At 44.2% G+C, this 25565-nt stretch overlaps 1 protein-coding gene across 4 annotated transcripts in view; it reads right to left on the reverse strand.

Moving 5' to 3' along the window:
• ENOX1 (ecto-NOX disulfide-thiol exchanger 1) overlaps positions 1-25565 on the reverse strand; it is a 343215-nt gene that overhangs the window by 91197 nt on the left and 226453 nt on the right. For all 4 annotated transcript variants that reach the window (XM_027557160.1, XM_027557163.1, XM_027557161.1 and 1 more), the window contains one exon: positions 21186-21370. In XM_027557160.1, the coding sequence (XP_027412961.1) occupies positions 21186-21370 (185 nt within the window). The remainder of the gene's footprint in view (positions 1-21185; positions 21371-25565) is intronic.

A 25565-nucleotide genomic window follows, 5' to 3' on the forward strand; every position in this document is an offset into this window, starting at 1 on the left:
TCATGTCCACTAAGTCAGTGATGCCATCCAACCATCTCATCCTCTGTCGTCCCCTTCTCCTCCCACCTTCAATCTTTCCCAGCATCAGGGTTTTTTCCAAGGAGTTAGTTCTTCGCATCAAGTGGCCAAAGTATTGGAGTTTCAGCTTCAGCATCAGTCCTTCCAATGAACACCCAGGACTGATTTCCTTTAGGATGGACTGGTTGGATCTCCTCGCAGTCCAAGGGACTCTCAAGAGTCTTCTCCAACACCACAGTTCAAAAGCATCACTTCTTCGGCGCTCAGCCCTCTTCACAGTCCAACTCTCACATCCATACATGACCACTGGAAAAACCATAGCCTTGACTAGACGGACCTTTGTTGGCAAAGTAATGTCTCTGCTTTCCAATATGCTGTCTAGGTTGGTCATAACTTTCCTTCCAAGGAGCAAGTATCCTAATTTCATGGCTGCAGTCACCATCTGCAGTGATTTTGGAGCCCCCAAAATAAAGTCTGTCACTCTTTCCATTGTTTCCCCATCTATTTGCCATGAAGTGATGGGACTGGATGTCATGATTTTAGTTTTCTCAATGTTGAGTTTTAAGCCAACTTTTTCACTCTCCTCTTTCACTTTCATCAAGAGGCTCTTTAGTTCTTTTTCACTTTCTGCCATAAGAGTGGTGTCATCTGCATATCTGAGGTTATTGATATTTCTTCTGGCAATCTTGATTCCAGCTTGTGCTTCTTCCAGCCTGGCATTTCACATGATGTACTCTGCATATAAGTTAAATAAGCAGGGTGACAATATACAGCTTTGACATACTCCTTCCCTGATTTGGAACCAGTCTGTTGTTCCATGTGCAGTTCTAACTGTTGCTTCTTGACCTACATACAGATTTCTCAGGAAGCAGGTAAAGTAGTCTGGTACTCCCATGTCTTGAAGAATTTTCCAAAGTTTGTTGTGATCCATACAGTCAAAGGCTTTTGTGTAGTCAATAAAGCAAAAGTAGATGTTTTTCTGGAACTCTCTTATTTTCTCAATGATCCAGTTGATGTTGGCAATTTGATATCTGGTTCCTCTGCCTTCTCTAAATCCAGCTTGGACATCTGGAAGTTCATGGTTCACGTACTGATAAAGCCTGGCTTGGAGAATTTTGAGCATTCCTTTGCTAGCATGGGAGATGAGTGCAATTGTTCAGTAGTTTGAACATTCTTTGGCATTGCCTTTCTTTGGGACTGGGATGAAAACTGACGTTTTCTAGTCCTGTGAGTGGAGTTTTCCAAATTTGCTGGCATATTGAGTGCATCACCTTAACAGCATCATCTTTGAGGATTTGAAATAGCTCAACTGGAATTCCATCACCTCCACTAGCTTTGTTCGTAGTGATGCTTCCCAAGGCCCACTTAACTTCACATTCCAGGATATCTGGCTCTAGGTGGGTGATCACACCATTGTGGTTATCTGGGTCATGAAGATCTTTTTTGTATGGATCTTCTGTGTATTCTTGCCACCTCTTGTGAATATCTTCTGCTTCTGTGAGGTCCATACTATTTCTGTCCTTTATCGAGCCCATCTTTGCATGAAATGTTCCCTTGGTATCTCTAATTTTCTTGAAGAGATCTCTAGTCTTCCCATTCTGTTGTTTTCGTCTATTTCTTTGCATTGATCACTGTGAAAGGCTTTCCTATCTCTCCTTGCTATTCTTTGGAACTGTGCATTCAGATGGGTATATCTTTCCTTTTCTCCTTTGGAATGGAGTATTACTTAGTAATATTCCATTTTCCATTTTCTCCTTAGTAATGGGATATTACTCAGACATAAAAAGGAACACATCTGAGTCAGTTCTAATGAGGTGGATGAATCTAGAGTCTATTATACAGAGTGAAGTAAGTCAGAAAGAGAAAAACAAATATCATATATTAATGCATATATATGGAGTCTAGAAAGATGGTGCTGATGAACCTATTTGTAGAGCAGCAGTGGAGATGCAGACATAGAGAACAGACTCGTGAACGTGGTGGGGCGGGGAGGAAGGGGGGCGGATGGAGAGAGGAGCATGGACGCATAGACACTGCCATGCATAGAGCAGTCAATGGGAACTTGCTGTATGACTCAGGGAACTTAAACTGGGGCTCGGTAATAACCTAGAGGAGTGGGATGGGCAAGGAGGTGGGCGGGTGGGGACATACGTACAACTATGATTGATTCATGGTGATGTATGGCAGAAACCAATGCAGTGTTGTAAAACAATTATCCTTCGATTAAAAGTGAATAAATTAGAAAATATATAAATACATATATATTTATATATATATATATATTTCAAAAGGAGCAGTTTCCCTGAGGCGCTTTAACCACCTGCAGGCATCCTCGGAGGCAGCTACTTAGCTTCTGGACTACCTGAGGCTTGCTAGTCTCTGAACTGTAGACTGTCATACAGGAAAAAAAGAAAAAAAAAAAAAAAAAACAGACAAAACCCCAGCAAGAGTAGCAGCAGCTACAACAGAAAAGCTCAACAGAGACTGCCACTGTGAAATGTGCCACATGTTCTTAATATCTGGGGCTGAGATCTATCAGGTAAAATGAAATACGGTACCACCCATTTTGCATAGATCTCAAGGACGCAGACAGAAAATTACCATTTTAAACCAATTTTCTCTGCTTCTGAAACATTAAACATAGGAAGCATTAAAGAAGTGAGCTGAATCTCTCAGACCCTTTACAATAAACGGTGTCAGCATGGCCGTGAATGATAACAGCAAAAAAGGCTCCCAAGGTATAAAAATTAAGAGAAATTAAAGTTGTAGTTCCACACTTAGTATCAATATCAATCTACCCTGTGATGATGTCTTCCTCCAGCCTCAGCAATCCCCCAACTAGAGATCAGAGACTGCATGCAATGGAACCCTGCGGGTGGGAATTCTACCTATGTCCTCTGACTGAAAATTTGAGCCACAGGCTTTGCCGAAGTCAGCAGAAAGACCACCATCTAACAAGGACGATCAGCATCTGTGATATACAGCCAGTTAACAAGCATTCTAGAAATAGGAAAATCAACACCAAGATGACTTTTTTTCTAAAAGAAACAAAAAAGAAACCACATTTTTAGGGTCTGCCAATAGACTTTGCGTGGCAATGATTTTTGCTTCCAAAGGACAATTTGAAAATGTAAATCATGATACAGGCAAGTGACATAAAGCAGTTACATTCTAGTCCAAGTGATTATATCAGGATTAAGAAGGATTATGTAAGGATTACATTGGGAAGGTTAAAAAAAAAAAATCACTTGTTTTGCCACTGAGTTCACTGTGGATAATGTTTTAACAAGAAATGAAGGTTTTATTTTATTCCAAGTTGTTACAATCTTCATTTTTTTACTTAGTTTTATATTAATATTATGAATGGATATTCAGTAGCTGTTAAAAAGATTATATTATTCTGACTTAACCTGTTAATGGGGTTACATTATATTAATAGACTTTTATAATATTGAACCAACCTTGAATTCCTGGAATAAATCCAATAGGGTGGTTTATAAAATACTAGATTAAATTAAGTTTTCAAAAGGAATTTTAAATCTAAGTTCATAAGTGAGACAGACCTGTAATTCCTCCACCCCTCTTTTTTACTGCCTTTGTCCTGTTTTGGTATCAAGTGTACTATTTATGCCAGCCTTATGAGTTAGTTGGAAAGCTTTTCCTCCTCTCCTATTATCTGAACAATTCTGTAAAAGATTGTCATAATTTTCATTGAATATTTGGTAGAACTTTTCTGTAAATCCATTTTGGATCCGTTGCTTTGATGTGAGGTTTTTCAGTTACTACCTCCAGTTTTTAAAATGAGATCATCCAGGCTTTTGATTTTTCCCTGATTTAATTTTAACACATTTTTTTCCTTTAGCAATCTTTACATATCACCTGAGTTTAAAAACCTGTCGTAAAGCTAGTCCTGATTTTTTCATAGCTCTGTAATCTCTGTCATATCTAAAGTTGTAACTCATTTAAAAAATGTTATTTATTAGTTTATTCTCTTTCTGATCACTGTTGCCAAATATTTCTATTATATCAGTCTTTTCAAATAGGCAACAACTGCCTTTGCTGATCTTCTGCAGTGTATGACTCTGCTACTTTAGTAAGTTCTGTGCTTATCTTTTGGAGAAGGCAATGGCACCCCACTCCAGCACTCTGGCCTGGAAAATACCATGGACGGAGGAGACTGGTAGGCTGCAGTCCATGGGGTCGCACAGAGTTGGACATGACTGAAGCGACTTAGCAGCAGCAGCAGCAGCAATGCTTATCTTTACTTATCTTTCCATCTTTGTGTTTATTCTTTTAAAATAAGAATTCAATGCTTACTTCTGTTTCCAATTTTCTTTTTTCTGAAAACAGACATTTAAAAGTCTAAAATTTTTCCTCTAGGTTCTGTTTTAGCTCCATCCCACAAGTTTTGATATGTTGTATTTTAATTATCAATTATCAAGTATTTTAAAATTACAATCCTGATTTCTTTTTATGTGGATTTATATGTGTGTTTTAAATTTTCTAAGTATACAGAATTTATTTTAGTCATCCTCTGTGACATTGATTCTTAATAATTTTAATGTGGTCAGAAAATACAATAGCACCACTTAGAAATTTATTGAGATTTGCCTTAAGGTCTACTATGGAATTAATTTTTGTAAATATTCCAGAAATATTTGAAAAGTACAGTTTTCTGAACAGGTCCTGCTAATCAACAGTGTAGGAATCAACATAATATTGTAAAGCAATTATCCTCCAATTAAAAATAAATACATTTTTAAAAAGAGTGTAGAAGCTGAATGCTATGGAGATGCTTCATCAACTGCAAACATCAGCAGGAAGAGCAAGAGGAAGGGAAGAGCAGAGCTGCTTTAAAAAGTGTCCTTATTCCCTGTCATCTTTTAAGGTCTTTCACTAAGAGTGGGCTTGGCATGTCGCCATTGTCCTTTAAAGTCTCAATGTGTGATATAACCTCACTTTCAAAAGATTAGGAAAAATAATTAGGAAGAAATTTTAAGCACCGTGCTACCTGGATTGGAGCTTTCTTACTACTCTTTCTAAGCCTTGGTTCCTTGATACGCATGATGTACATGTCAGCTCTCAGGATGCAAGGTTCTCAAAACATCTGGATGGTAGAAGACAGTCTGAACAGAAATGTATATGACTGTATGTACACGCACTCAGTGCGAGTGAAGACAGAATGGCTGTTTCCCGAGGCTGCAGTCATTCTTTCAGAGCCCTGGGGCCATGCCTGTAGTACCTAATGAGGTCAGCGACTAATAAGTTCCTTAGCATCTAATAGCAGCAGAGAGCATCCATGACTTCTAAAGACAGAAGTGCTCAAAAAACCCTTACACTTCAACAAAGACTTGTCAGAAAGTGGGTTCTATTCAATCAGTGAGATGAGGTTGTTATGTATTTGGGCATGACTAGGAGAAGCAGCGGATATTAAGAATCAGGGAAGCTGGTTCACAGGTTTTAGTAGCCGAGACTAAAACATGTGTGGTGACTCAACAATTTGTTCTTTACTTCATCCATTCTTTACTCAGAGAGTTGCTGGATATACAAAAAATAAAAATTAGCCTTTAAAGATGGACCTTAGGTGCCAGGATTAATCTCTATCCATTATCAGAAGAAAAAAGAGACTGACAGTTATTTGACACGTTGGGGGAAGGGTCATAGCCCCCTGTGTCTCAATTCATTTTCCAGGGGGTAGGAGACCAATATGAATGAGCGTAAAAGGAAAAGATTCTCAGAATGCAAGCATGAGCAGGCGGAGCAAGGAGCCAAGGACCGACAACCAGGAGCCGTGAGGAGCAGGAGGTGAGCTTGGGGTTTGGGGGTAGGGCTTAGCTCAGTGACTTCAACTCTATTTGATTAAAATTAGGAAATAAGTGGGCCGGATTAGGGGCTCAGCAATGCCCCTCTTAGCTTTCACAGTCTGTGTTTCGCAGTTCTCTTGGGGTAACCGTGGTGGTAACAATCTCTTGCTGTGCTGCAATTGAGCCCATGCCCAGTCCAAAATTTGTATCGAAAGCAGAATTCCCATTATCATCATATGCTAGCTTGTTTTTTATACTGTGGGTGGGCCATGAGAAATGACAAGAAAACTGTGAACCTAAAATCAAGCATATCTATCACGAGCTGGGCAGAAAAAGCAGACTAAAAGGCCAGCCTAATCAGTTAAGATCCAAGGGTTCAGGAGGGAAAGATCAGACTTGAGAGTGCTCCTTAAGTGATCCGGTGATTCTCGGAAATCTGAGCTCATGATATCCTGTGTAGAGGGGTGAAACTTCATCCAGAACACTCCTTTTCTCCTTCTCCCTAAATGATAACTAAGAGGACCACCTGGGGAAAATCATTTTGTAAAGAGAAACTCGGCACAACACCCTTTTTATGGACTTTACAGTTACATCATTACCAAGATTTTCCTGAAATAAAATGTGAGTAGCACTGGAGATGAGAAATACATGCTACAAGGGAAGAAATATTGGAGAAGGACATGGCAACCCACTCCAGTGTTCTTGCGTGGAGAATCCCAGGGACGGGGGAGCCTGGTGGGCTGCTGTCTATGGGGTTGCACAGAGTCGGACATGACTGAAGTGACTTAGCAGCAGCAGGGAAGAAATATAAACCCAGGAGAAAAAAAGACAAGATACACAGAGAATTAGCGAAGGACAAAATTGCAGGGCACCAGTCTGTGTTTAAATTATTGAAAAATGTATAATGCACTGGTTCAGGAAATGACTTTGGGAAAAATGTAAATCACGGGTGAAAACATATATCTCTAACACCGGGAACGAGAGCCCCGGGGCTTGCCAATGAAAGTCTTGTGACTGGAATACATGAGTGATACCAGCTTAAAATAAAGTGGTGGTGGAGGAGGACATAGAAACATGAACTGTGTGTGCGTGGAGGGGACAGCAGAATGAACTACACGTGTAATCACAATAAATTACAGAACAAACGAAAGAAGGGAAAAAGTGAAAATAAAGGCATGAAGTGCATTCTGCTCATCTCTCATTTATAAGTACCATTTGTAATGCCCATTCCTTGGAAACCTATAACCAGAGTGCTAATATACTTTCTCCTTTTATATCTTCCAGAAAATAAAGCTGCTCTGGCCATTTACTAAGTGTGTGTGCACACGTGTGTCTGTGTCTGTGTGTGTATGTGAGACACAGAGTGGGTGAGACAGACAGACTGACCCAGCGACACACAGAGAGGGAACAGAAACCGGAGAGGCGATCACCAGACTGAAGAAGCTGCATCGAGTTAAGAACTTCGTGAGGCAGGGTCTTTTCAGCGATCAATTGAGTGAAGTGGGTGGTTTATAAAGGGAGGGCCAGATTGGGCACTAACTTTGTTTAAGCTTCCCTTGGTGACTATTCTGGGTGCTTTGTTAAACAGAGGAGAAAACATAGTCTTTAACTAACCATTCCAACATCTTGGTACTGAATTCCCAGCTCCACTCTTTGGCTACAATTCCAGAAATGTGAACTGACTGCGTTCGGCTAGTCCACTGGTCGATATTTAAAAATGATAACGCTGCATGTTTATGCGCACAGAGAGAAAGAGACTGAAACAATATATGTAAATGTTACCCACAGTGATATCTGGGAAGCGACACCCTGAATGATGTGTTTCCTTTTATATGCTTCTTTTAGGTTTCCCAGTTTTCAGCACTGAGCACACACTGTTTTGTAAGATGGAAAATAAAACAAAAATTAACATGACAAACCTATACCCAGAAAAACTGCAGCTCCCACCCACACTTCTCCTCCCCTGTGTTTATTCTCTTACTCAGCTGAAGATTTCTTCCCCCTCTGAGTCATTCTTTCTCCTTTGTTTCCACGCGGTCTTCTTTCACCCCCGCCACACTTCTCCCTGCTTTCTCTTCACAGCCCTCATTTCTGATGAGGAGGAAATTGGCTGCCCTTGCTAATCCTCATGTTTCCTCTCCTAACCAGCTGCATGGAGAAAGCCCCAGAGCACAATTCCCTCCCAACGGCAGCCCAATTGGAGAGATGGATTAATTACATCGGTCTGGCTGGGAGCGTGACACCTGCTGTACGCAGGCGGCCATGTGTGCGTCCGGGCCCAGGGCTTTGGTGTGGACGAGCCTGTCTCTTTGCATTGGCAGATGCTGAAGAAAGAGAGTCAAGGCCAGGACACAGGGATTCATTTCAGCGTTCACGGCTGCAGGGGAGACCCGACAGTGGTCAAGCAGTACGTGTCTGCAGCCAGAGTCCGTTTTGATTTACTGCATTTAAGAAAAGATCCATGGCGCTGTAAATCTGGGACTCCTGGCCTGGTATATGGCCCATACGTCAGGAGGCAATTTCTAAAAGAGGTGGCGGAGGGGAAGGTCATTTAAAGGTCATCCACCAACTATGGCTGACAGTGTCGGGGGAAAAGCCAAGTTCTTTTATCCTGGGAATGGCTGCGAATCTACCAACAGTCCATATTTCCCAGTGCAGACATCGGGGAAAGTGGCAAAAGGTAGAAGCTGAGAGATTTTAATGGTCTGCAGGGCGATGCCATTATGTCTACCCCTGGCTTCCGCACTGATCTGTCCGCTAGTCTCATTAATTTTTAGAAGAGATGATTACTAATGAGGATGCATTTGATGATCAAATTAATTACTGGCAGAGCAGGAGCACTCAGGGTCAACTGAAACCTCCCAGAGTTAAACTTTATTAGGGCTTCTCTTTCTTGTCCCAGAAGTGAAGAGAATTATTTTCACAGTTCAAATCTAATAAATAAAAGCCGCATGTGTGTTATTTTCTTCTTGCTGGTTCTTACTCTGCCCAGGTAAAAATCAAGGGCTGGGACACAGAGTCGGCAAACAGTCAGTGGATTTTGGCCAAAAGTATTTCTAATGAGTGAGGAGCTCTGGAAGGTGTCCTGGGCCCCTGGTTACCACAGCTCTGAAGCCCCACTTCTCTGCAGGGTCCACTGTGGGGAGTTACAGGGAGACAGAGAATGCAGAGACTGTGGTCTGGCAGGACTGGCCTGGAATTCTGACTCTGCTGTGTCCGGACCCTGGGCAAGTCACTGGCCGTCTCCAGGTCTCAGGTTTTCCCCCGAGAAACCACAGTGAGCACATGTTCCTGAGGTGTGAGCGCCGAGAAGAGGAATGAAGGGGTTTCTGGGGCATAACTGAGGGGAGAGGGTCCCCCAGCCATAAAGGGGTGTAAGAACAACAGAATAAGCCACCGAAGGGTCGGGAACCGCATGTCTCCAGACTTACTCTGTGAGTCCTGGGTCTTCTCCTGCATGCTTGTGCCAAGTCACTTCAGTCGTGTCTGACTTTCCAGGGCATCTTCCCGACCCAGGGCTCAAACCTGTGTGTCTTGTGTCTCCTGCATTGGCAGGCAGGTTCTTTACCACGAGTGCCACCAGGGAAGCCCCGAGTCTTCTCTTAAACCTCCGCACTTCTTCATGCTGGCCCCGAGAACGCAGCGATCGCAGCTGGCATTTGTGGAGCGGCTTTTCCAAACTCGTTCACGTACATGGCCTCATTTCATGGTCGCAAACCCTGATGGAGGTGAGCAGGGCCCGTTTTCCAGGTTAAGAACCTAAGGTTCAGACAGGCTGACTTATGCAGTGTTGTGCAGGAGACGGCCAGGCTGGACACCCTCTCCGTCCCACCGGTTCGGTGTCTTCCTCTTCTTGTGAAAGGCTCAGTGTCCCTCACGTCCACGAAGGCAGCCTATCTCCTTTCTCATCAGAAGGTCTCTGTGTCCGGTGAAAACGGTACGATGCCCCGTGGCCTGCCCCCGTCTGAAACTACTAAAAACAGCAGTTTCCTCTCCACGCACATCACTTTTAGTCCTTTGTATCTTGTCCAGATTTAAATGGGCAAGTGCCTTCACCACTCCCAACCCCCTCAGCAGATGTCAGGTGGGATCATTTCAAATGCGATGGGAATGAGCCAAGGACCTGTGCACTGGTTTCCACTTCTGGTTCCAAATGTCCCCAACCATCCCTTCAAGACTCTCACTCAGCAGGGGGTACCAGACGTCCTTTAGAAGTGCCAGGGAGTGTGATCTGCAAGTGCTAGAAAACGGACATGCTGCCAGCAGGACAACTGATATTTAGCTGAAGGTAAGAGGTGCTGAATTATAAATGAGGGTATCATCACCATCACGCGGGCTGCTATTACAATGTACCATCCCACAGTCCGACTCCTTTGGCTTCCCAGGTGGCTCAGTGGTCGAGAATCCACCTACCAAGCAGGAGACGTAGGTTCGATCCCTGGGTGGGAAGATCCCCCGGAGGAGGAAATGGCCACCTGTTCCACTATTCTGGCCCAGGAAATCTCATGGAGAGAGGAGCCTGGTGGGCTATAGTACATGGGTCACAGAGTCAGACACAACTTAGCGACTGAACAACAGCAAATCCCAAGGTAATGGTTGAAGAATAGGCAGAAAATGAAACGACAAACTCTGGGGTAGTTACGTGAAAAGGAACGATGACCACGGTAGACCCCGGACTCAGCAGCTGTTGTGAAACCTGATGTCTTGCCTTGGAACTTATGTCAAGCCACACTTTGAGAGATGTACATGTTTTTATGATTGTTCTGATTTTAGCAAAATGTCAAAAATCTTTGATATGAATGTGGGAAACGTCTTATGAGTTGTTTTTTGATTCAGAAAGAAAGAGACTGCATCTGGGTAGCTTAAATAGAATAAACATGCCTATGTCTCCGCAGCCACAGCTTGTAAAAATTCCAGATGTGTGTGTGTATGTCTTTATGCACAGAAATATTTTTTTGAACTTTTTAAGACTACAGAATGTTTTATTACTTGCCCATAAAGATTGCTCAGACCCTTTCTCTACACTGTAATAATGCAATTTTCTTGCCTTGACCAGTGATACCGAAGTATTTTCTGCACTGATGTAAAATATTTTCATACAGTAAAGATATGGATGAGTAAACAACCAAAATTCCCAGGATACTTCTTCAACTGAGCAATTTTGAGGTTCATGAGTCCTCCCTAGGAAGAAAATCCTCATAATAAACTGCAACTTAAATTCCCAACGAATCAGTCTTTAGTTTTGCCCAGCCTGCACCGAGTTCACTGATCTATATATTTGACAAAAGCTCTTAAAAGTTAACCTGCCATTATAAAGTGGTGAATCCCTTCTTTTAGAGAACTTTCTCCTCTTCTCTTTCTTCTGTGTTAATGTCCGCATCACTGTGTTTTTAACTCCGGAGGAAGATGTGTCCTTCTGCTGCCTCTCCAGTGTCTCCACGCATCCTTCTCCTTCCTATACCTCCAGCACCTTCTAATCTACTCTTCACAGGCCCACTGAGGCTGAGGCTTGCCTTCCTCCATATCATTCGTTTTTCTCAGTTCTGTGCCTCTTTCTCTCTTCGAGGGCAGCCAGCCAACATAGACTGGAGAAAAGTCACCCCGTTAAGCAGTATTTCTATTTTCATTCATGAGGATAAGTCCATGAAATCACATTTTTAAAGAGCCACCTGAAGGGCTTCCGTAGCGGCACAGTGGGTAGGAATCCACCTGCCAATGCAGGGGACGTGGGTTCCATCCCTCGTCTGGGAAGATTCCACGTGCCACGGAGCGACTAAGCCCGTGCACCACAACCACTCAAAGCTGCATGCTCTAGGGCCTGAGAGCTGCAGCTACCGAGCCAGAATGCTGCAGCTACCGAAGCCCGAGTGCCTGGGTGCTCCACAACAAGAGAAGCAACTGCAGTGAAGAGTCCGTGAGCTGCAAACAGAGAATAGCCCCTGCTTGATGCAACTAGAGAAAAGCCTGTGCGGTAACAAATTATGAGTTATAATTAATTAATCAATTATAATTATATAAATTGATTATACAGTCATAATTAATTAATAATAAAAAGAATCAACTTAAAAATCCAACTTCCCGTCACCTCGTTCAGACTATTCATCTCCCTTTTCTCCTCCCCTAAATGCCCCTAATTTGTGTATCTGCCTTCCTCATCCTGAAGCATCCATCTTTATTCTAAAAGACGCTGCCTTAAGTTCCTATGTTCCTACCTCCTAGATGTTTAGAAAATGTGCTCTCTCTTCTTCTCTTGTTTCTGCAAAGCCAGAATAACGTGGAATGTTCCCCCCAAGCTCCGTTCCCCTTCCACTCTCCAGGCACCATACTAACCCAGGATTCGTTCAAGGACTGGATTAAAACCAAGAGCTCCTGAAACAGGTTCTTGTTCAAAATGTCAGACCCAGTCCATGGGTGTTTGGTTTTGCTTTTTCTCTCCTCCACAGACAACTGAAATGTATGTCAGTGAATAAACTTAAGAGCAATGCGAATACAAGGGAAACGCCAGGGAGTTCTTCATGTAGGACAGACTCTGGCATTTGTGGAATCCCCAACTCTCCTCAAAATGAAGCCTGCCAGTCAGTGAGCTGCTGAAAGGGAGACTCCGCTATGGGGAGACCTGGACTCAGCCATCGGCAAACCACACAGCATCCTGGAACGGCGGCCTCCAGCCCTTCATCCCAGATACAAACAGGCTACTAAGCATGACCTCCCAGGAGAAGAAACCCGGAGCACGAAGGAGACAGATGGAGACACAGAAATGAAGCAAGCAGTCCTGGAATAAACAGAAATGGTTCAGGACCAAAAAGAACTTAAAAAAAGAATTCTAATTGGTATTCTCAAAAAGATTGAGAAGAGACGGTAACCGAAAAATAGCACTGCATGAAAAGATAATAAACAAAGAACAGAAATAACATGTGCAAATAAAGTAATGTGACGATCAAATAGAAACTTCAGCGGAAAGGATAAAAGATAAAGTTTAAACAGATCATATGAGAAAAAGGATAATGGACAGAGAGCACTGGCTTCGTAGGTCCATTATCTGACTGCTGGGCATTTTCAGAAAGCAAATACAAATGCAAATCAGAAGTGAACAGTTGTGAGAGAACAGAGACGCCTGTTGCATCTGTCCATGTTCTCTGCCTGCAGAATCTCACCCATGTTCCTTGTAGCGCTGTCTTTGAAGGCCACTGGGAGCAATGGGGCTGCTGGCCTTCATAGGATTTTCACAATGTTTAAGGGAGATGCTCTTTCCCCCCCCCCAAATTTAAAAAGAAGTTATCTGAAGTTGTCTTGGGTAAGTTCATTTTACTTGTCTTCCTCTAAAATCTTCTAATGATCAAAAACACCCCCAGCCCAGCACAACCAGCATCCTCACACACTCATCATCACAGCAGCCCTGGACATGACTCCTGCTGCCATAACAACGACCCTACCTGTGACCTGTGCATGCCAGACCTCCTGACACGTGAGTCTGGGAAGGCAAAGCAAACCCAAACTTTTCACTATCTCTTAAAAAAAAAAAGTACTTACTTAGACAACTGAATAGTTTAAAGAAGATTTCAGAAGAGATGCCTAACTTTCCTTATAGTGGTCAGATGCACTCACTGGTGTTCTCATTTCAACACATTTTTCATTTAATTTATAATACATATCCCACAAACCATCCTTGATGATTTGGCAAAACTCGCTGGGGTTACGTTGTATTTTAGGAGAGTGACGTTATTGTATTTCTTTGCCCTCTTCTGCACGATTAGTCTAGATTAGGAGTTGTAATACATATACAGAGAATTCCACATATGCTCCTCTTTAAGCATAAAGTGGGGAAAAAAATTGTTATTTAATTTCTGAAATAGTGTTGATCGTAATAGGACTCTTTTCCCAATTCCTCCTGCCCCCCGGTCTCTTTTGCTGAAAGCTGTCAAAGACAGCTGACTAGCCCTGGTCTTTACCAATGTCAAGCCAAAAGCGTAAGAGAGTTCTATGTGGGCCAATAAACCATTGGCCTTAAGACAGCTGGTCTCAAGACAGTTGGTCTTCAATGACATTTGTTAATAGCATTAAAGAGCATTGGCTGAAATTCAGTGTGTATGAGGGAGCCTTCTGATATAACCGTCATTAATCACTCACATGGAGAAGGCAATGGCAACCCACTCCAGTACTCTTGCCTGGCAAATCCCATGGATGGAGGAGCCTGGTAGGCTGCAGTCCATGGGGTCGCTAGGAGTCAGACACAACTGAGAGACTTCACTTTCACTTTTCACTTTCATGCATTGGAGAGGGAAATGGCAACCCACTCCAGTATTCTTGCCTGGAGAACCCCAGGGACAGGGGAGTCTGGTGGGCTGCCATCTCTGGGGTCACACAGAGTTGGACACGACTGAAGCGACTTAGCAGCAGCAGCAGCAGCAGTCACTCACAGTTTTAGGACCGGCAGCTTATAATGGTATCCTGTTGTTATCTAAATATTTACCATCCTATAGGATTTACACATGGCTTCAAAAAGAATTCTGATTAAGTTGCTTATTTAGAAATATGACAAACTGACTTATTCTCATGAAGTAGAACACAAATCCTACTTAATGAAGCTGTGGTTAAAACCATAAAAAGATACTACTATACACTGCTTCAGTCAGTCAGTCAGTCAGTTCAGTCGCTCAGTCGTGTCCGACTCTTTGCGACCCCATGAATCGCAGCACGCCAGGCCTCCCTGTCCATCACCAACTCCCAGAGTTCACACAGACTCATGTCCATCGAGTCAGTGATGCCATCCAGCCATCTCATCCTCTGTCGTCCCCTTCTCCTCCTGTCCCCAATCCCTCCCAGCATCAGAGTCTTTTCCAATGAGTCAACTCTTCCCATGGGCTGGCCAAAGTACTGGAGTTTCAGCTTCAACATCATTCCTTCCAAAGAAATCCCAGGGCTGATCTCCTTCAGAATGGACTGGTTGGATCTCCTTGCAGCCCAAGGGACTCTCAAGAGTCTTCTCCAACACCACAGTTCAAAAGCATCAATTCTTTGGCACTCAGCCTTCTTCACAGTCCAACTCTCACATCCATTCATGACCACAGGAAAAACCATAGCCTTGACTAGACGAACCTTTGTTGACGAAGTAATGTCTTTGCTTTTGAATATGCTATCTAGGTTGGTCATAACTTTCCTTCCAAGGAGTAAGCGTCTTTTAATTTCATGGCTGCAGTCACCATCTGCAGTGATTTTGGAGCCTCAAAAAATAAAGTCTGACACTGTTTCCCCCTCTATTTCCCATGAAGTGATCGGACCAGATGCCATGATCTTAGTTTTCTGAATGTTGAGCTTTAAGCCAACTTTTTCACTCTCCACTTTCACTTTCATCAGGAGGCTTTTTAGTTCCTCTTCACTTTCTGGCATAAGGGTGGTGTCATCTGCATATCTGAGGTTATTGATATTTCTCCCGGCAATCTTGATTCCAGCTTGTGCTTCTTTCAATCCAGCATTTCTCATGATGTACTCTGCATATAAGTTAAATAAGCAGGGTGACAATATACAGCCTTGACGAACTCCTTTTCCTATTTGAAACCAGTCTGTTGTTCCATGTCCAGTTCTAATTGTTGCTTCCTGACCTGCATACAGAGTTCTTAAGAGGCAGGTCAGGTGGTCTGGTATTCTCATCTCTTTCAGAATTTTCCACAGTTTCTTGTGATCTACACAGTCAAAGGCTTTGGCATAGTCAATAAAGCAGAAATAGATGTTTTTCTGGAACTCTCTTGCTTTTTCCATGATCCAGTGAATGTGGGCAATTTGATCTCTGGTTCCTCTGCCTTCTCTAAAACCAGCTTGAACATCAGGAAGTTCACAGTTCACATATTGCTGAAGCCTGGCTTGGAGAATTTTGAGCATTACTTTACTAGCATGTGAGATGAGTGCAACTGTGCGGTAGTTTGAGCATTCTTTGGCATTTCCTTTCTTTGGGATTGGAATGAAAACTGACCTTTTCCAGTCCTGTGGCCACTGCTGAGTTTTCCAAATTTGCTGGCATATTGAGTGCAGCACTTTCACAGCATCATCTTTCAGGATTTGAAATAGCTCAACTGGAATTCCATCACCTCCACTAGCTTTGTTCATAGTGATGCTTTCTAAGGCCCACTTGACTTCACATTCCAGGATGTCTGGCTCTAGGTCAGTGATCACACCATTGTGATTATCCTGGTCATGAAGATCTTTTTTGTATAGTTCTTCTGTATATTCTTGCCATCTCTTCTTAATATCTTCTGCTTCTGTTAGGTCCATACCACTTCTGTCCTTTATTGTGCCCACCTGTGCATGAAAGGTTCCCTTGGTATCTCTAATTTTCTTGAAGAGATTTCTAGTCTTTTCCATTCTGTTGTTTTCCTCTATTTCTTTGCATTGATCACTGAGGAAGGCTTTCTTATCTCTTCTTGCTATTCTTTGGAACTCTGCATTCAGATGCTTATATCTTTCCTTTTCTCCTTTGCTTTTTGCTTCTCTTCTTTTCACAGCTATTTGTAAGGCCTCCCCAGACAGCCATTTTGCTTGTTTGCATTTCTTTTCCATGGGGATGGTCTTGATCCCTGTCTCCTGTACAATGTCACGAACCTCAGTCCATAGTTCATCAGGCACTCTATCAGATCTAGTCCCTTAAATCCATTTCTCACTTCCACTGTATAATCATAAGGGATTTGATTTAGGTCATACCTGAATGGTCTAGTGGTTTTCCCTACTTTCTTCAATTTAAGTCTGAATTTGGTAATAAGGAGTTCATGATCTGAGCCACAGTCAGCTCCCGCTCTTGTTTTTGTTGACTGTATAGAGCTATACACTGCTTATAGTGACTAAAAAAAGAATAAAACAAAACTAACTGGCCACTCCAAGTGCTGGCTGACAAGGATGCTGGAATTCTCATGTAATCTTTCGGGAATGCACATCAGGAAAGACATTCTGGAAAACAGTTTAGCAGTTTCTTAAAAAGTCAAACACACCATATGACCCAGCAATTCTATATTTACCCAAGTGAGATGAAAAAATTATGTCCAAACAAAAAGCATGTAAACGGAATGTTTATAACAGATTTATTCACATTGGCTTCAAACAGGACACCGTCCGAATGTCCATTAACTGGTGACTAGACAAACCAAGTATGTCCCTTCCTCACAATGGAATACCATTCAGCATAGAGAGAATGAACAGCAGACACACCCAGCAATATGGATGCCTCACAAATCCATCATGCTGAGGAACAGGAGCCAGACTCAAGAGGCTGTACATCCTGTCCAAGTGCTCAGCTACTTCGGTTGTGTCCAGCTCTGTGCGGCCCTCTGGACTGTAGCCTGCTGGGCTCCTCTGTCCATGGGATTTCTGGGGCAAGCATACTGGAGTGGCTTTCCATTTCCTTCTCCAGGGGATCTTCCCGAGCCAGGGATCGAACCTGGGGATCAACGCAGGGATCGAGCGTCTCTTACGTCAGCCTGTATTGGCAGGTGAGCTCCTTACCACTAGTGCCCCTGGGAAGTATATACACCATGACTCCACTTATATGACTTCCTTGAAAGGACAGAACCAGCAAGGCAGAAAACAAGTCAGTGGTTCCGAGGAGTGGGGTGGACTGAAAAGGGGCATGAGAGAATTTGGGGGTGCTGGTGGTGATAGAATTGTTTCATATACTGATTGTGGCAGTGACTCACAGAACCCTGAAAATAGTCTTTTTCACTGTGCGTAAATTTTACTTCAATAAACCCCAAAAAACACTTCAGTGTGGTAACCTGAAGATAAGTAAGAATTTCAAGTATGGATATGTTTTCCTTGGATACCTAAAGATACAAACAAAAGCCCACAACCTCACTCTCCCCATGGCAGAGACAGGTTAACTTTGTCACCAGCTTCAGATCAGGTAAAGGCTATCGTGTTACCATGGATACCAACTATTACTTCATTTTGTGTGAAACCTCTAATACGAAACTGACTGAGAAACACCCAGACAAATTCACCTGAGGCTTTTTTTCACTTTTCCAAACCCTGCCCGTATTTCCTGCATGAACTCATGAGAAACTATGTGAAGTCAGTGAACACATCCTTCAGGGATGGAAAGAAGAAAGGTGAGCAACTTTCCAGCTAAACTTGAAGGCAGTTCTAAAAAACTGTATGCTAGTCCTAAGGCTAGTAAGGCTGTTTATATTGTTTTGTTTATTGCAGAATAATTTTCCCTAGATGGATTGCTAAGACAGTGACACGTGAGAGACCAACGCCCTCCTCTATCTGCTGACTTTCCTGGGAGGTGATTATTTTCTGATTTATAAAGTGGACAGCAGGCAGATTGAGGGTGGGTTTTAAAGTTAGGAGAATTCTTTGCAGTGGGGCTCAAATCGACAGGTTGTGGGAATTCATTCAAAGTGAGTAAGGTAGGAAGATGACTCTTAAGAAGCACATACATTAAAAAACTCTATTAAAGATGTGTTCCACAATAATCACCATGGGTCCACCTAAGGGCCAGTGAGAATGAAAACTGTACCTGCTGCCACTGACCTAGTGCGTCTCACATGCTAAGGAGGTGCTACATGGACCCCTGGGGCATCAGTTCTCCCCACACCCTGCCCTGCGCTTTCCAAGATCCCAGAGTCCCCCAGAGGCACTGGGCTAGTTCTTGCCCCTGTAGCTCTGTCCCTTCTTTCTTCCATTCAACAAATATATTTTGACATCTCCTCTATGTGTGCTGCTGATGGAATTGTGCCCCCCTCCAAATTTAGAGTCACGTACAGATGTGAGAGCTGGACAATAAAGAAGGAAAAGTGCTGAAAACTGATGGTTTCAAATTGTGGTGCTAAAGAAGAGTCTTGAGAATCCCTTGGAAAGCAAGGAGATCAAACCAGTCAACCTTAAAGGAAATCAACCCTGAATACTCTTTGGAAGGACTGATGCCAAAGCTGAAGCTCCAATACTTTGGCCACCTGATGTGAAGACCTGACTCATTGGAAAAGACCCTGACGCTGGCAAAGATTGAAGGCAGAAGAAGAAGTGGGTGGCAGAGGATGAGATGGTTGGATGGCATCACCAATTTAATGGACATGAACTTGAGTAAACTCTGGGAGATGGTGAGGGACAGGAAAGCCTGGGGTGCTGCAGTCCAGGAGGTTGCAAAGAGTCGGATGTGACTTGGCGACTGAACAACCACCACCACCAAATCTCTATGGTGATGTCCCAAACATCTGTACTTCAGAATGCAAACTTATGGAAACAGAATCCGTGCAGGTGTTATGAGTTAAGATGAAGTCATATTTTAATAGTGTGGGCCCCTTAACCCTGTACAGATTGTGACCCCGGCACACACACAAGGAGAAGGTCATGTGAAGATGAAGGCAGAGAGCGGGGTGATGTGTCTACAAGCCGAGGAAGCACAAAGCTTGCCAGCAAACCCACAGAAGCCAGGGGAGAGAAGAGAGCAGACACTCCCTTGGGTCCCACAGGGAACCAACTTTGCCAGCAACCTGGTCGTGCACTTCTAGGTCTACAACTGTGACCATAACTTTTTGTGATTTAGACCAAACCAGAAGAAACCAAGACAGACCTCCAAACAAAACTCCCCTGCCCCCCAAACAACACAAACATAGGAAAGGACGCTTTCTATGGACAAGGAGATTCTGCAAACGTGTAAGAGGCTGCAAGAGGAGAACTGTCCCTTTAAGGGGCTGGAGCTCAGTGAGGATGCCCAGCACAGTGGACCAGTGTGGACCAGAGCATGCTTCTTCCTGATGGGCCAGCCCACCCTGCCTCCTGACTTCTCTCACATTTGAAACTTCAGCCGCCTTCAAGGTTTTGATCCACTTTTCAAGCAACCAGGGTCACCTTTCTTGGGAGGAAAAGAGGGCCCGTTGCAGGAAATACGAGATAGTAGCTTGCCGGCTAGATCTGGCGTCATGGTCCTCGGAGAAACGGCCAGACGTTCCTCTTGGCAAAGGCATCACACACCCCCCGATGGGGACAGATGGACAACCCCAGGAGCCCCGCGTGGCAGCTGTTACACCGATTTTCAAGTGCGGGGGCCTGAGCCCCGCCTGTAATAACATTTTCCTGGCTGGCTCTGACCTCTGAATCTCGCTGATTTGTCTAACACACACTGTGAACATCAGCGAGTCAGGACTCAAAGCCAAGACGGCAGAACTGCTTTTAAATGGCAGGAGATGCTTAAGACAGGATTTCTGTGACTTGGTCATTAACTTGTTTACATCCCGATCTGCGCTTCTCTCTCACTTCCCTTCCTCTCAATTATTTTTCCCTCCCTTGATACTGCAACCTGTTTTTGGCGAAGGTTTCAGCGGCAGTTACCTCTCATCTTTAAGACACTTCTCTAGGCAATTCAGGCTCCTGCTCTTAGACAGCAGTCAATACAGATGGGGGAATTTGAAAAAATATCCTACTCACTCCATCATTTTCCATCAGCCTGCTTGTATTTCCCCCATTTAACGAAAAACAATCTTTATTCCTCCCCCCTAGAAAGGAGAGGTTAAATTGATATATTCAGGAGTAACACATGTACACTTGTATGATGATAATTTCAGCTATATTTATTCTAAGATAACTCAAAGGCCCAAACCCCTTAAGTGCGTCACACATCAATCAATGTTTCCAGATATAAATCTAGATATGACTCTTTGACCCTCTGCAGCCAGCGCCCGGGTTATCCCAGCCCTTGAGCCCTCGTTCCCCATAGTTCATGTTCCTTCTCCTTCCTACAGAGCCCATCACTTCTGTTTCTTTCTTACACTAGCTGGAAAGATCCAGATTTAATCTGAACGTGCCAAACTGAAGCCCGTGGCTCTTTAACAAAAAGCAGAGACGTTGGCCTCTTTCTGAAGCTGCCCATCGCCCTGAATTCCAGTCTTTCATCCAACCCGACAGCAAACATTTCTGAAATACAGAGTGTTTCCAAAGAACCGGTCTACATCTTAAGTATCACCCGGGAGAAGAGGAAATAAAAACAGTTTACACGTTCATCGATCTCGAAAACAAACTCGCCACGCTTTTATAAAAATCAGTCTGCTTGCTTGTAAGTGGAGACGTTCTAAGATTACACAACGCTGGTGTCGTGATGGGCACGGATTTTCTAACCATTTGCCAGGGGGCTACATTTCCCGTGTGGAGCTTTCAATGCCTTAGATTCTCTTTGTTTCCCACCTGGAGGGTGTAGTTATTGATACTGCAACCTATTTCTTTGTGTGGCTTCTCCCCAGACCCTCTCCTCCCACAAAACATCATCGGGACTTGCCTGATCCCACCACTCAGCTTTTCTGCTGTCCTTTTTTCTCCTCCAGCTTCCCGCCACCCCCGTCCCCTGAGCACACGTGCCCCTTGCTCTCCGAGCAGAGGCGCAGGTACCTGCTGCATGCCTTGCATCGTCTGCTGCAGGAACTGCACCTGCTGGTCCTTGGTCAGGTTTTCCTCCGTCCGAAACAGCTGCTCCTTCTCCTGCTTCAGCAGCTCTACCTCGTTCCTGTAGGCGTCCAGCTGCCATCGGAGGCTGTCATTCTCCTCTTTAAGTGCGTAGGCCTGGGCGGCCAGGGCTGCGGGGCAGACAGAACGAGTTCAAGTGAGTAACCGTCTCGCTGAGATGGAGGGCCTTCGGTACTAAAGGGAGCCTTGCACCCCAATTTTTTATTTTCTAATTTTTTTTGTTGTTGTTGATGTGGACCATTTTAAAAGTCTTTATGGAATTGGTTACAGTATTGCTTCTGTCTTATGTTTTGTTTTTTGGTGCAAGGCATGTGGGATCTAAGCTCCCCCACCAGGGATCGAACCCACACCTCCGGCACTGGATGGCCAGGGGAGTCCCCCCTCACTCTGATTCGTCACCTTTGTGCCAAACTTAAATGCCCTACCGTGGGGTGCTGCTTCATTTTATGGCTGGTGCTGCCTTATTTTGCAGCTCACTTCTTTGGGAATGTGTTAGCTATTCTGTCTGTCCCATCTTATGGGTGCCTGTGGGTACAGGATGAATTCCTTCTGAATTCTTGTCTCCTGACCCCTGCCCCGACCCTAGGCTCCCTCTTAAAAACTGATCTGGGTTGGTGGTGATGAAAGCGCTCAGAATTCCAGGCAGACACTCTGTCTGCCTTGTGACTGCCCTCTCCCTTTTGGCAGGATGGCTTAGCTCCCTGGAGGGCCACGTACACGTCATTTGTGGTCCCCAGCTGGAGGCATGCAGCCACAGCCACCCAGGGGAGGGTGGCGGGGATGGATCCACACACCGTTCCTTCCCGCTGAACTGCCAGGACAGACTGCACAAGCCTGTTAGCTCCTTCTAACTCCTCTCAGGACAGAGACTTGGTTTCATCTGTTTCACCAACAGTCTCCTACCCTACACCTTCCTGAAACCTGAAACTCTCCAAGTGGGGGGCTCAGAGCTCACTCACCTCCCCACCCGATGGAGAAACCGGGATGGGTAATTCAGGGCCTTACACATCTCACGACTCCAAAAGTAACTGAAGTGGAATACAGAAGAGTGAATGGGACCAAGGAAAATTGAGGATGGGGACTCCCTTCCTTCGTCTCTAGCTGACTACTTGGTGGTCTCCGCAGCAATCACAATAGCTTTCTGAGCTCTCACAATGTTAACAGACGCTGGACCACACACTCACTCACTCCATCTCCCCCATCAGCTTCTGATGTGGGTGCTGTTCTTATTACTCCGCTTTACAGATGAGAAAAAATGAGGCACATGGATGTTACAGAACTTGTCTGATTTCACAGAGAAAGTACCATCAACAGCCTTCAAACCCAGGTCAGGCTCCAGAGTCTCTGCTCCCAGTCACTGGGCTATTCTGCCAGCCCAATGGGTTTAGTTCTGAACAGATTATTTTAAAAGAACCCCCAATTCTCTCTTTTTTTTTTTTACCAGTCTCCCATACTTTCTCTGCCTCCTTCAGAAAATCCATTTGCTACTTTTGTAAGCAAGATAAAAGGGGAGATATTTCAAAAGTCTGTTATCAGAAGCTTCTTTAAAGACGTGACTTCTGGTTTGTAAGGACATGGTGTGGAACCTCGCTCCAGCAGATTCTTGGTCCAGGATCACTTCCAGCCCCTCCCCAACAATCCCCCAGTTCCAAAGCCAGATCAAGGTCAGCCTCTCAGGTCACAGTTCCACCATGAAGAGGTGACAGATGTGAACAGAGTTGCTCTGAAAACCCACTGAGCTCTCTCCTCAAATAACCACCATCAAATTACGTCAACAGTGGTTTAATAGTTGAGTGTTTTACGGCATTCTTCTTTGTAAAACTGATGATGTATATAGTACACACTGAAAGACTAATCAAATAGAACATGCAATTAACCAGAAAATTCCCTACCTCAAACCATCAGGGATCAACTAGTCAATGAGCATTCACTGCATATGCACTCTGTGCCGGAGCCTGTCTGGGCCTCTTGGATCACAAAACAAGGAGACAGAGTATGTCTCTCCTCTCAAAGAGCTTGACATACAACAGATACCTACAAGTGTGAAAGGAATGTACTCAAAGGAAGAGAGAAGAGGCTAATGCCTGACATGTATGCTATGTGCTAAGTCGCTCAGTTGTGTCTGACTCTTTGCAAACCCACGGACTGTAGCCCACCAGGCTCCTCTGTCCATGGGATTCTCTAGGCAAGAATACTGGAGTGGGTTGCCATGCCCTCCTTCAGGGGATCTTCCCCACCTAGGGACTGAACCCACGTCTCTTACATCTCCTGTATTGGCAGGTGGGTTCTATACCACCAGTGCCACCTGGGAAGCCCACTGTAGGCACTCAAAAAATACTGGTTGGATAAATACATGAGCGACCAACTTAGTGTCAGGGTGTATGACAGGGGAATCCATTCTACAGGAATTCAGAGGAGAGAAAGGAAGAAGCAGATGGGAATAATAAAGGAGGGCTTTGAAGGCTGAAAGCCCATGAACTGGTGAAGGGCGTCTCAGTCAGGAACAAGAGCTGAAGCAAAACCCAGAGATGGGAAGGCAGACTACTCCGGGCAGGAAGCAGAGAAGCTTGACCAAAAGTGCAAGAGTCCGTCTGGAAGCAGTGAGAGAAAGGTGAGCCGTGCTGCATGATGAGAGGGGATGGAGGCCAGCTGGACCGCTGGGCCAACGGGGCGGCCAGTTGAGCACTGCTGAAGGTGCCTGGCAGTGGAAGATGTGACGAAATTGGTGATTTAGGAAGATTGGTTTGGCAATGGTGCATGGAATGAACTGGAGGCTGAAGAGGATGAGTAAAGGAAATTTTATTTGCTGTATATGTATGTGCAAACCCCAGAAACTGCCAGTTTTACAGTTTTCAGGGACTGACTCATAAATCAGAAATGACCCAGGGTCCACCTTGGAGTATGGGCTGAGTGTGTGCATGTGTGCTAAGTCGCTTCAACCGTGTCTGACTCTGCAACCCTAGGGACTGTGGCCCCCAAGGCTCCTCTGTCCATGGGACTCTCCAGGCAAGAATACTGGAGCGGGTTGCCATGCCCTCCTCCAGGGGATCTTCCCGATCCAGGGATGGAACCTGTGACTCCTGCATTGCAGGTAGATTCTTTACTGCTGAGCCACCAGGGGAGCCCAGAGTACGAGCTGGTGGTTTTTTAAACATGGCGCGGCCCAACACTATACCGCCTCAGGTCCTGTCCACACCCTGACACACACCCTGACAACTCAGTTTACCAACCCTAGGGAAATGGTTACCAGGCATCATTTAAGAGAGGGATGTTGTAATAGGGCAAAATTAGAGAAAACGCAAATGACAGAAAAAGTGTTGGCGCTACAGAAGCACGTTACTACATTTAGTAGCATTCAAAGACACTTAAGTCATTTCCTTAGGAAGCTCCATTTGGCCCCTTCTCAGTTCAGAGTGGCATTTTTATTATCATAACTGATAGCAGGTGTTCGTGAAGAAATCGATTAGTATGCAGAGATGGAAATTACATTTTCCAAATGAATTGCCGAGTCTGCAAGATATGCTGAAATCTGGGTAGCAAAATGCAAGCAGCTATAAAGCATGTGCCAGCAACGTTATTTAAATAAATTGTCTGAACATAAATACATAGAGGGAAGTGCACCATCCATTATTTTAGGACTTCTCTTAGAATGGCACAGCTGACAGCTCTTACTCTTGGCTTGAGCTGAGTGACCACTGCTCCTGCCAAGTAGGATACAACGTCGTTAGCATTTCTGGAATAGGCATGTGATATCATCATATTAAAAAAGATGAAAAAAAAAATCCAGCAGGTGTAACTATCCACTCTCATCCCCCGCTCCCCTCCCCCCAAATCAATACCATAGCCAACCCCATCAACATTTATATAATTGGGGCATATAACTGATTTACATTCCTTATTAAGTGATTTCAAGCCTGATATCTGCAAAAAAAATCTTGGTTTCTCATGTGGCTGCAAAGTGGTTATTTTATAAAGGGTGAGAAATTGTCTATTGACTCCACTTAACTTCTGGCCACCTGTTTGTAAACATTTTTCAGCATCATGCTGCATGGATCCGCCCCTCAGATGAGGCTTCCTGGAAGAAGTTAGATTATGTTTCTTGGACCAGGGCTCCAAAGGAAACAAAAAATCCTAATCATTTCTAAGTTAATATCATTTCTCGGTATATTCAAAATGCAGAAACTTGAAAGGTCTACCTTTTTCTCTCTTTTTTTTCTAGGATACTGCATTAAACAGTTTTGAAAATGTATAATGAAGCTTCCAGGATAAAATTTACCCTTGAATTACATTCGATTACAATACAAA

The sequence above is a fragment of the Bos indicus x Bos taurus genome, chromosome 12 (assembly GCF_003369695.1).
Source record: "Bos indicus x Bos taurus breed Angus x Brahman F1 hybrid chromosome 12, Bos_hybrid_MaternalHap_v2.0, whole genome shotgun sequence".
Classification (NCBI taxonomy): domain Eukaryota; kingdom Metazoa; phylum Chordata; class Mammalia; order Artiodactyla; family Bovidae; genus Bos; species Bos indicus x Bos taurus.